At 50.8% G+C, this 12,425-nt stretch overlaps 1 protein-coding gene across 8 annotated transcripts in view; it reads left to right on the forward strand.

Moving 5' to 3' along the window:
* TMEM268 (transmembrane protein 268) overlaps nt 1–12,425 on the forward strand; it is a 231,986-nt gene that overhangs the window by 5,022 nt on the left and 214,539 nt on the right. For 5 of the 8 annotated variants that reach the window (XR_013759507.1, XR_013759508.1, XM_079112280.1 and 2 more), the window contains exons 2-5: nt 3,507–3,692; nt 7,721–7,920; nt 10,086–10,193; nt 11,214–11,363. Coding sequence is in view for 6 of the 8 variants with exons in the window: in XM_079112280.1 (XP_078968406.1) it covers nt 3,587–3,692; nt 7,721–7,920; nt 10,086–10,193; nt 11,214–11,363 (564 nt within the window). In the remaining 2 variants the exon portion in view is untranslated. Of the gene's footprint in view, nt 1–2,568; nt 3,298–3,506; nt 3,693–7,720; nt 7,921–10,085; nt 10,194–11,213; nt 11,364–12,425 lie in introns of those variants that run through there. The other 3 variants (XM_079112282.1, XM_079112283.1, XM_079112279.1) reach the window with 2 other exon arrangements.

The raw sequence follows: 12,425 nt of genomic DNA on the forward strand, positions 1-12,425 counted from the left end.
GTGTAACCAGTGGCAGGAGGCCCAAAGCTCTGCCCACTCCCTCAGTGCCACCACCCTAGTATCTGACTCTCTGTCACCTAGGACTGGAGCAGGGCTGAGTGGGGTGGAGGGTCCTGAATATAGGGCTCTGGGCCGTGGTTTAGTTTCTGCCCCTGGGGTCTTGCCAGTACCACTCCTGTCCTTTGCCTCCTCTGGATGCAAAAGGTGCCTTCCCTGACACCTGATGGGCAGGTCCTGCTCACTGGCTTCTCTTGCCCTCACCTTTACCAAGTCAAGGAGCCTCATTCTGTCCCAGAAAGCCTGAAGAACCCTTCCCACCCCAAGGCGCTCCCTCTTGTTTGGTACTTGTCAGTCTATTCCTTCAGCAACTGCTGTTTTCCCAGTGCTATTCAGAGTGATTTACATGTGTGAAAGCTAAACCTCACAAGTCTAAAGTCATCACCATTATCATCATCACATGAGGAAACCGAGGCAGAGAGAAGTCCGGTAACTTGCTCAAGGTCACACAGGTGGGAAGTGGTAGGACTGGGCAGGTTACTTTTAGCCATCACAGAACAGCCTCGGGCGAATGAATGAAGTCTGCTGATTGGGACTTTGTAGGAGGCTGATGGACCAACTAGGGTATTGTGATTCCCCCCCCACAAAAGACAGTGCCTCATTGTGGGATTTTGCAACTAATGGAGCCTCCTTCTTTCTGAAAGGAGACCTCAGATCTTTGCAAGTCCAGCTTGTGCATGGTTCCTCCTTGACACTGGGTTGCCAGGCTTTTCTGAGACTTCAGAACAGACTTGCAGCCTCCCAGCTAGTTTCCCTGGATTTTGCCTGGAGCCTGAGTAGACAGGTTACTCTTTGCCTTGGGGGCGTAGTAGGTGATCAAATTAAGAGGAGAAGGGCTTCAGTGGCTGTGGGTTCATCTAATTTTGTTATTTTCATGCCTTTGGGGTGCAAGGTAAGAGGAAGGAAGTAAGGCAGGATAAGAGTGGCTGGTAAATGCCCCTCAGATTTGTGAGTGTTGCAGTAGACCAGGCCTCAGGCTAGCTAGTGAGGGGAGACCCTGCCTTCCCGGCAGGGAGCATTGCCATCTGAGAGGAATTTGTTTCTAGATCAGGCCTGGGAAATGCAGTCTCTTCTGACCCACTCATTTTTTAAATACGTAGTTTTAAGTTGTGTGTGGACACCATACTTTATTTTATTTATTTATATACGGTGCTGAGGATCAAACCCAGCGCCTCACACATGCTAGGCGAGCATTCTGCCACTGAGCCACAACCCCAGCCTTGACCCGCTCATGTTAAAGGCAGTTTCAGGAACAGGCGAGAGACAACCACACTGGAGTCCATCGGTGCAAAGGCATGGAAATCGTGGCCTTGCACTCCAGCCAGAACTCTTCTCTGGTTTCTTAGACCCCCAACTGTGTGCAGATCACTTCCACCTGTGACCCTCTTATCTCCTGTGAAATGCTGAGGAAAGGGGCCTTATGGTGTGTGGAACGTTGGAGGTCATTTTGCATCTGCTGTGTTAGATCCCATAGCAACTGAGTGAGGTAGGCCCCCACCCCATTTTACAGATGAGAGCGGTAGTGTTCAGGCTGGGTGCCTTAGCAGCCAATGTCACAAAGCCTGTGAATGACTGAGCAGGGTATTGAGTCCAGGCTTTGTGGCTCCAAGGTCTTCAATCTTTTCATCACTTTCGTTGCTTTCTGGCAGTTGAGTGTGGTACATGGCAGGTTTGATTTTAAGTTAAAGCATGTCTTTTATATATTCTTGGTTGGGAGAAGGGGCTCCCAAATGACCTTCTGCAGCTTAAAGTCAGGGCCAGCTTCCCGTGTGTGTATTCTCTATGGCCACTCCAGGTGCCCTACTTAGGAAGGTTCCCAAATTTGACTTAATGTTCTGCATCCCCATTTTGAAATCCTTCAGCATTTCTGAACAAGGGGTCCCGCATTTTCATTTTGTACTGGGCCTCACAAATTCTGAAGCTGTTTCTGTGAAAATGTATTGAGAGAAGCAGAAGGTGGTAAGGATGGTAGGATCCCAATGTCATGAAGAGAGTTTGAATGGACTTTCATCAAGACATTTAGCAGGGCTGGTGTGTCATCCAGGGGACTCTGGCATAGGTTTTCTTGGCAAGGGGTGATCCTTGGGTTCCCGGGTGGACACATAATGGAGGTAAAGTGTGCAGGTTGCAGTCCTAGCAGGTGGAGTGCAGATTCAAGTTTTCACCAAGGAAACACCCACCAAGGGGTCCTTGTGTTTTGCTGATGAAGGTGGCCAAGGGTGATAACCCATTGTTCCTCTAGTGGCCTGACCCTGAAGGCCTTGGGAGCCCTTTCCTAGGTGGATTGTAGCTGATGGCCAGGAAGGCACATTGCTCTCCACGTCATCTTTTCTTTTCTCCTTATGGATGACTATTTAATTGACAGTGTTTCTATGTTTGCTTTGGCTGCCTGGAAGCTCAAAACTAAATTCTTGATTTAGGAACAGCAACTGTGTTGAATCTCAAAATAGCAATAGAAAGAGCAGGTTTTTTTATTTCTATTTTTATTTATTTATTTTTTTTATTTTGCAGAGCCGATATTCATGGAAGATGTTCTTTGTTCTGATGCTGCTGTTTGTCTTTTATATGAATCACCTATTGAGTCTTGGGAGCTACCCAGTGGGACAGGCTCCTTGACTGGAAGAGCTGATGCTCTGAGGTTGAATCACTTCCCCAAATGGGGGTGGTGAGGCTGCCATTTAACCTGCTTAGTCTGACTCTGGAGTCCATGTTCTTCAAAATGCTCCTCCACCGTCTCTGACAGGCCACCTACATATTTTTATTATTATTTTTTTAAAATTTCTTTTTAGTTGTTCATGGATCTTTATTTTGTTTGTTTGTTTATATGTGGTGCTGAGGACTGAACCCAGGGCCTCATACATGCCAGGCAAGTGCCCTACCACTGAGCCACAACCTCAGTCTGGTATTTTTATTCTTTATGATCATCGCTTTTTAAAATTTGAATTTCCTGTCACCTCATTTCTCCCGTGTTTCTTCCCCTGCAGTACTGGCACTGGAACCCAGGGCCCCAAGTATCCTCTGACGACACCCCCACCCTTGCCCTGTGTGTTTTGGCCAGGTCTGTGGGAAGCTGTTGGAGATCCTTGGTGTAAACAGGCTCCTGTGGTAGATATACCTGCCTCATGCCTGATCACCTGGGGCGTCCTCAGTCAGGGAAACTGAGTGGGCCTGGTCAGCTCTGGAGTGACCTGTGGGTCACTGGTGTGGCTAAGCTGGAGAATGCCCCTGGCCAGAAGGGAAGTAAGTTCTCAGTAACGGCCTGGGTTGAGGGGCGTGTTTTAGTTACTCCTTCTCCCTCCAAGAAATTTCTTCAGCATGATCAGAAATTTTGACCAAAGTCAGCATAGGAGCCTCTCCTGGGCCCTTGGTGACTTTGGCCTCCGAGAGCTCCAGGAAGCCCAGCCCGCCCAGCCCAGGCCTGAGCGTCCTTCTTGTGCTGTTTTCTGAAGGCAAGCGAACCTCAGCCGGCTGCTCCAGAATGAACCGCAGTTCCAAGAAGGGGAAGTAGAAGCCCAGCTGGCTCTCTGCCATGGCCTGTGAACCGCAGATGGACCCCGGAGGGGCGGCCAGCCTGCTGCCCACCTCCCCTGGCTGGAGCGCCCTGCCGAGGGGGAGCCCTCCTGGGTGGGGACAAGGTAAGGTCATGACCCTTCTTTCTCTCCTTCCTCCCTCTGCCTCGGGCTGAACTGGACTCGCATAGCACGTTAGGTTAGGGGCAGGGGAGGGCACAGAGCAGTCTTTAGATAAGGGTGGGTGACCATGGAGTACCTTTCCAGGCTGCCTTCTAAGAAGTTTTTATTTTATTTTATTTTATTTTTTGGTACTGGGGATTGTACCCAGGGTGTTTTTCCATTGAGCTCATCCCCAGTGCTTTTCATTTTTTATTTTGAGACAGCAGGGTCTTGCTAAGTTGCTAAGGGCCTTGCCAAGTTGCTGAGGCTGACCTGGAACTTGTGATCCTCCTGCCTCAGCCTCCTGAGTTGCTGAAATTACAGGTGTGCACCACCGTACCCAGAAGCCAAGACACCTTCTGCCTTTCTTTTCCTCCCTCCCTCCCTCCCTCCCTCCCTCCCTTCCTTCCTTCCTTCCTGAACCAAGGGGTGCTCTATCTCTGAGCTACATTCCCAGTCTTTTTTTTAAAAAAAAATTTTAATTTTGAGACAGGGCCTCATTAAATTGCTGAGGCCGACTTTGAACTTGTGACCCTCCTGCCTCAGCCTCCTGAGTTGCAGGGGTTACAGGTGTGCTACCTTCTGCCATTTCTACCCAGTTCTCCCCCTCACCATCTCCTGTCATCAGCCTCTGCTTCTCAACTGATCTTCTCCTGTCTTTGTCCCTCCTTTCTCTCCCTGGCAGCCAGAGGGATCTTTCTCAAACACACATGCGGCCATGTTACTTTCCGCTTCAGCGTTTCCCATTCGGCTTAGCATGAAGACCTACTTGCCGACTTGCAAGCTCTGTCTTCATGACTGTCACCGCCCTTCGTCTCCGTTCTTTGCCATGCTGTTCTGCCTCAGGGCCTTTGTACACACTGTTTCTTCTGCCTCTGATGCTTTTTCCCTGCCTACTTTCTCTTGCTTGATTTTCATTCATTCTTCAGAGCTCAGTGCAAATATCCCTCTTGTGAGGAATCTTCCTGACTGTGCCCAAGTCTGGACCCTCCGATAAGTTCTTCTGATATATATATATATATATATTTTCCCTATTCTACTTGTCAAGTCTATGAATAATTATCTGTGTAATAATGTTGCATGTCTAGCTTCCCCACTAGAAGGTAAGCTCCCGGAGGGCAGGGCCTCTGTGCTCTCCTGTCTGTCGCTGTGTCTGGTACATAGCACATGACTTGGCCCTTCGTGGATCCTCAATAATGACTTTGGTTGAATGAAAGAAGGAATGAATGGCTGGGCATTGGCAAGGGGGAACAACAAGAGGGAATTGTGTGGTATCCACAGCAATGTGGCTGGTTACTTAGGGTCTGAAACCTGGCTGCTTCAAACAAAGGTATCTTCTGTTATCACTGTTACTAGGACCTCGCTAAGTTGCTGAGGCTGGCCTTGAATTTGTGATCCTCTGGCCTCAGCCTCCCGAGTTGCTGGGATTGCAGGCGTGTGCCACCCACCCAACTTGTCACTGTTACTTGGCAAGCAGTTCATACACATCCAGGCGCAGCCACAGAACGGAATGGAATGGGGTAGTCTTCCTTCAGGACAGTGAGGACATCACACGCCAGTTCTTGCTCCTCTGTGGGAAGATGCTCTGCCCTGTACCTATGCGCGCGCGCGCACACACACACACACACACACACGCGCGCGTCCATTCTCTGGTTTTCTTAGCCTAGGTGTAAAAACAAGTATTTCTAAGTGGAAGACTTGCTGTTCTTGTTTTAAGGAACAGATGAGCAATAGTATTGCCAAGAATTCAGGAACTCTTGGTTTGGAAGGCAAACAAAGACACCGTAAAAGTTCTTTGCATTGCTCTGGCAAACGCTCGGTGTGCAGAGAGCCAGGCCTGACAGGCTTCAGGTATCCGCCTGGAGGCCACAGGGCCATGCTGTGAGGCGGCGGGTCAGGCCCAGACCCCTGCCCTGGTGTTATATGTTCCCTTCCCTTCTTGCTTCTCTTTCCTACTCCAGTTTTCCCTGTTAACACTGGGCAGTTTCTCTACTTTTCAGAGATTTAGTTTCCTCTTATATGTTAATGGCACCCACCGTTTGGGGTTCTTAGAGGAGTCCGTGGTGCCTGGTGCATCGTAGGGACTCAGTCCTCAGACCTGTTCTTATTAACTGCCTTTGTTTTCTTTCTGTTTAGTCTTCCTCATTTGCATATGCTTTGATTTAATCATAATTTTATTTATTTATCCATTTATTTTTGCAGTGCTGGAGTTTGAACCCAGGGGTGCTCTATCACTGGGTTCAGTGACTTTTATTTGGGTCTGGATTTTGCTAAGTTGCCCAGACTGACCTCAAACCTGCAATCCCCCTGCCTCAGCTTCCTGAGTCTCGGGGATCATAGGCGTGCGCCACTACATCTGGCTCTGAGTGTATGCCTTCGACATGTCGAGTGAGTTGCAGATGTGCCGGGGGGTGCTGTGTTTTGAGTGGCCCCTCCAAAACTGGTGTTGAAATTGAGTTGCCGCCATAACAGTATTAGGAGGTGGGACCTTTAAGATGAGGTCAGTGTAGGCTCTCCCTCGTGAGTGAGGAGTGACCAATGTCGAGTGTTCGTCAGCCTCTGTGACAAGATACCTGAGAAGGGCAATTTAGAGGAGGAGGATTTCTCATGGCTTGGGTGGCGGAGGTGTCAGCCCGTGGCCCACTGGATCCATGGCTTCGGGCCTGTGGGAGGCGGGACATCATGGTGGGGAGGGCGCGATGGGGTGGAGCTGCTCACTCAACGAGGTCCCACCTCCTACAGGTCCTCCCACCTCCAGTAGATCACATGGCTCTGAATCCACCCATGGATCAGTCCACTGCTGAGACCAGAGCTGTGATCTAGTCGCTTCTGAAAAGCCCGTTTCTGAACATTAGAGGTCAGGCCTTCAGTAAGTGAGCCTAACCGAGACATGCCCCGATCAGGGACTGGGTTAGTTTTCTTGAGAGTGGGTTCTGTGGGATTCCAGTAAAAAGGATGGATTCAGGCCAGTTTCCCTGTCTCTGTCACTTGCTCACTTGCCTTTCTGCCATGTTAGGAGGCAGCACCGGGTGCTCATCAGATGCCTTGATCTGGGACTTTCTGGCCTCCAGAACCGTGGGCCATGCAAACTTCTGTTATGTATAATGTACCCAGTTTGTGGTGTTCTGTTATAGCAGCAGAACGTGGAATGAGACAGGAGAGGTTACCAGTGAGCCAGTGTGTTCATTTTCTTTTGTTGCTGTTACGAGATGATTGCCAACACAGAGACTTAAAAGCCATAGATGCATCATCCTGTGGTTCCGAGGTCAGAACCTGACCCTGGGCTCACTGAGCTAGCTGTTCCTTCCTCTCTGGAGGCTCTAAGGGAGAATCTGCTTCCTTCTCCAGCTCCTAGGGGCCGTCCACCTTCCCTGACTCATGGCCCTCTTTCTCCATGGCCCAGCCAGTGACTGTCCTTCCCTCTTTCTTCCCTTTTCACATCTCCCTCTGCTTCCACCTTCCTCTCTCACTTTTGAGGGTCTTTGTGGTGACACTGGGCCACCTGGGTATCCTATATGCTCTCTCTACGTAAGGCCAGCTGGTCTGTGACCTTAATGTCATCTGCAGTCTTAATTTTTGCCACAAAGGCGGCATAGCCACAGATTTGGGGAATTGGAGTGGGGACGTCCTTGGGGGCCCTTGTGCCCCTTATCATAACTATTTGTCTCTACCTGGACTGGGAGCCTGCTGGGAATTCAAGAGGTACTCAGTTGGGCTTCCTGTGCCGTGCCTGCCATGCGTCCTCTGGATGTAATCGTTCCCCTCCAGGTCGATTGTCCAGCCACTGTGTCAGTGGCCCTCGTGATGGGGAACTCACGAACTTGCTACCACCCTTTCTTTGTGAGGATGGCTCTGAGTTTGGGGAACTTAGTTCTTACTTGCATGATCTCACATAGTGTCCCTGTGGCCTCGGTTCTGTCTCCTTGGGGCTTCCTGGTCAAGTCCTGTCCTCAGGGTTTGAGGACAGTTGTGTCCTTCCTTGTCACAAGAAGGTTTGGATGGCCAGCGAGCGATGCCTTTGGTTTTGGCCTCCTCCAAGGTGGCTGTCACTCAGCCAGACGAGGCTTCTGGTCTGTTCTCAGAGCTCCACAATGGCCAGGTCCTCACAGTCCTCCGGATCGACAATACCTGCGCACCCTTGGCCTTCGATTTGGGAGCCGCGGAGGAGCAGCTGCAGACCTGGGGCATTCAGGCGAGTGCTGTTTTTATCGCGTCCTGCTATTTTCCCTCCCATCCGTCTGCCTGTCCACCCATCCATCTATCCTTTCATCTAGTTGTTCCCCAAATATTTTTTAAATGCCCCCTGCCTGCTGTGGTGGGTGACGTCAGGAAGGTACATTAGAACCAGCTGTCTTCTCGATGGATTCACTTAGTGAAGGTGCGTTTGGGAGTGTCCCTTCTGTGCCAGGCGCCTAGCTGGCTAAGCAGCGTAGAGGCGAGCAGGACACCGAGCTGCCATCGCGCTGCTCCTAGAGCCCGCTGGGGAGATGGACGTGCATTGGAGGGGTCAGGACCGCGGGACGTAAATGCCACGGCAGAGGGACACACAGGGCGTTGAAGATGTTCACGGGGGAGAATGGTGAACCTGCCTGTGGTGTGTGGTCAGGAAACCTCTCAGGGGAGCAGACTCTGGCGGGGACCTCGAAGGGTAAGCAGGAGTACGCTGGGCAGGCAGGAGGAAGGACCTTGTAGGAGAGGGAGCTGCGCTTGCTGGCAGAGGAGAGGTCACGTGAGTTCACCACCTGATGAACTTCAAATGTAGAGAACCGAGGCCCAGACATCCCAGACCCCTACTCCTGGACTCAGACCCAGTTCTGCTTGCTGCCTCTGTGACTTTGGTTAGGTGGCCTAACCTCTCTGAGTCTGTTTCATCTGCAAATGAAGACAATATCAAATCCCACCAGTTCAGGAGGCTGAGGCAGGAGGAATGAAATTTCAAAACCAGCCTTAGCAACTGAGTGAGGCCCTAAGTAACTTAGCAAGACCCTGTCTCAAAATAAAAAGAAGAAAAAGGACTAGAGATGTGGATCAGTGGTTGAGTGCCTCTGGTACAAAAAAAAAAAAAAAAAATGATTTCATGTTTGAGGAACATTGCACCGTCTCTGGCCCATTGTACATGCTCAGTAAACTGGAGCTCCTGCTGGTGGTGGGAAGGGCCATAGGTGAGGTTTCCTCTTTCTAAAACCTTGGCAGGATGAGGCTTTCCCTGTGCAGGCCGGGGGCAGGTAGGCAAGGATGGGGAACAGGCCCTGCTCATTTTACCCAGCAGGTTTTAGAATTTATTTCTTTAAAACTGAATTGCATTTTTATTTAGAACAACATTTGGTCACCATGGAAGGAAAACCTGCCAAATAGAGTTAACCCCATGTCAGCTGGCTTCGTCATTCTGAATTTCCCTTCCACCTTTGTACAGAACATCTGTTTTTTATTGTTAGTTAGTTTTTTTTTTTTTTAATTGGGAATTAAACCCAGGGACACTACCACCCAGCTGCATCCCCAGCCCGTTTCGTCTTTTATTTTGAGATGGGGTCTCCCTCAGTGGCTGAGGCTGGCCTGGAACTTCAGATCCTCCTGCCTCAGCCTCCCGAGTCTCTGGGATTACAGGCATGCGCCCCTGTACCCAGCAGAAGAGCATCTGTCCTGGGTAGTCATCTTCAGGTTGAGTTTTCTTATTGGTGAACAGTGTGTATATTGTTCTACCATGTTCCTAAATGTAATTTTAAATCAGTAAATTCTTTTTTCTTGGTCTACTGTCAGAGGGCTTCATGCTCTGCAGACACTTTTGTTGAGGCGGGAAGAGCATGTTGGGGCTTTGGGCTGTGTTCATGGGTGCTGATATGGCAGTACTCACAGTGGCACCTGCATATCTGGTGTTCCCCAGGTGCCTGGCACCGTGCCAAGCACTGTTTGTGTATTATCTAGTTTAAAAAGCACCCATCCCTACAAGGTGGACATCCTACATTTTGTAGAGGAAACTGAGGCTCAGAGAAAGGGGTAACTTGCTCCAGTTCATGTGGCACAAGGGTGGCAGGGTGTTGGGCCCAGGACTGTCTGACTCCAGGGCCTGCATCTTAGCCGTCAGGCCACCTGTGCCTGCTACCAGGTGCTGAGTCTCAGGCTGTGGGGATCCCTGGAGCCCTTCCTGGCTCTCAAGCTGTTCACCTCCTCAGGGTGGTTCTTCCTCCCTGTGCCAGGGCTGCACCCTGTGATTTCCACCCAGAACCCTGAGCTCCTCATTCTGCAGCCTGATGCCCCCACCACAGACCACGCCACCCCCTGGGAACAGTGTGCTTGCTGGTGGGATGGGTGGAGTGACCCTGTGGTTAAATGATCTCTCTCCCTCGGGTGGCCGAGCAGGTCCCTGCTGACCAGTACAGGAGCCTGGCCGAGAGCGCCCTCTTGGAGCCCCAAGTGAGAAGATACATCATCTACAACTCGAGGCCCATGCGGCTGGCCTTTGCCGTGGTAAGGAGGGAGATGGGTACATGCTGGCCCGCCCTGGCCTTCTCACATGCCAAGTGTGGTGTCGTGTCCCGGAGCAGATAAGGGACTTCGCAGCTGGAGGCCCAGTTGATTCCCTGGGGAAGAGCAGTGCCCCATGGTTCTGGACCTGGCATCACAGGGATCTATGGAGAGAGTCGTAACCACACCCCGCATACATGGGGGCGTCGGGTTTCCCATGGACAGAACCCGGGACTGGGAATATGCAGACCACGGGGCTCTGAACTCAGTGCCTGACCTTGGCTAGGTCTTTTCTTCTCTCTGGGACTTGATTTCCTCTTCTGTTCAGAGAGGTCCATTTCAGCCCTAGTCACGTATATGTGTGTGTATGCATCCATATGTGTACGTGTACACGTGAACAGATACATCTACGTACACGTAGATCCACACACACAAACACACACATACATTTGAACACCAGCAGTCTGGCTTCTGCATCTGTGGTCTTAACCACTGTGACCTGCTTCTTGGTGTGTATCCCTGGTCAGATAGCATGACTGACTCCCACCTCTCACTTTTGGGGAGAAGGAAAAGGGGTGGGGATCAGCATTCATCATTCCATAGTAAGTTCTGTGTTACCTTGTCAACCCGTGCAACAAACCCATGAAGCCGGCATCATTATCATGGCTTTACAGATGAAGAAACTGAGGTTCAGAGATGTTTACAGCTTACTCAAGGCTGGTGGCAAGTGAAAGATCATTGTGGGCTGCAGGCTCAAACTTATCTTTCTCCAAAGGCCTCTTCTTTTTCTGTTTTATTTAAAATCAAAGAGGGGTTAGGAGCCGCTAAAAGCCCTGTGATCCACTTTTGCTTATAAACAAGGAATGCACGTTTACCCCCACAGACCCAGGGTTTGTGTCTTTCCAGCCCTTGAGCTGTTTGAAGCCAGGAGGGTGTTGGGAGCCGGTGCAGGTGTCCCAGGGAGTGGAGCTGCTTCCTTTGAGGACGGGAGTGCCTGACCGCTCTTGCCCTGGCTTCTTGCAGGTGTTCTACGTGGTGGTCTGGGCCAACATCTACTCCACCAGCCAGATGTTTGCCCTGGGCAACCACTGGGCGGGTGTGCTGCTCGTGACTCTGGCTGCCGTGAGCCTGACCCTGATGCTCATGCTGATCTTCGAGAGGCAGCAGAGGAAGGTGAGATGTCCAGAGGCCCCTGCCGCGCTCCCTCCAGAAGGGCTGCGGGGGACATGAGAGTCCCAAGCCAGACTTTCCTCTTGCCTGCCTTAAAGAATTTCTCCTGCCATGAAAATTCATACTGGCCCATCTGCACCGGGATTGAAAGAAATCAAGTCACAAACACGACGAGTCCTCTTTTTCTTTCTTTTATTTTAAATCAACATAAAAAGAGAAAAGGTCTATTCTGGCTCACAGTTACGGGGTTCCAGTCTGCCACTGGTTGGCCCTGCTGCCTTGGGCCTGTGGTGAGGCCCATCACCACAGCAGCACACGGGGAGCAGACGCTTGCCTCCTGCCAGAGAGCTCGGGGGCACTTGTTTCTCTCATCTAATCCCGTGGGGTTTTGTTTTTTTCCTGGAAGCAGGCTGTTTTAAAGAGAGCTTGGGAAGAGGGTGCCCAGTCCAATATTCCTCTGGCAAATGAGCTGAGCTGTTCATGCATGTGTACCTGGGTGTTCACGACAGCCCTGTGAGCGAGTGCAAGCCGGTTACTGAGCCTACCGCCCTGCAGCACTAGGTGCCTGAGGTGGAGGGTGGCCAGAGTTTGGGTAATTTGTCCTGGATCTCACTATAAGTGGCAGAGCCAGGGTTCAAATCCTGCCCTCTGACTCCTGGTCACCTTTGAAGAGGAGGTTCATACCTCCCAGCTTAATGTACAGCTCACTGATTGTCATTTCTTTTCTTTTCTTTCTTTCTTTTCTTTTTTTTTTTTTTTTTTTTTGCAGGAGAAGGGTACCAGGGATTGAACTCAGGGGCACTTGACCACTGAGCCACATCCCCAGCCCTATTTTGTCTTGTATTTAGAGACGGGGTCTCACGGAGTTGCTCAGTGCCTCACTTTTGCTGAGGCCTGCTTTGAACTTGCAATCCTCCTGCCTCAGCCTCACAGCTGCTGGGATTACAGGCGCCTCTGCGCCCGGCTGCTAATTGTGGTTTCTTTGATGTCTGTCTCCCGTTATGTGTTGGGTGTTCAGTGTACAGTGGGTCCTCTGTTCAGTGCTTTGCAGACCTCGGGGTGGAG

Source organism: Sciurus vulgaris, assembly GCF_902686455.1.
Source record: "Sciurus vulgaris genome assembly, chromosome: 15".
In the NCBI taxonomy this organism is placed as follows: domain Eukaryota; kingdom Metazoa; phylum Chordata; class Mammalia; order Rodentia; family Sciuridae; genus Sciurus; species Sciurus vulgaris.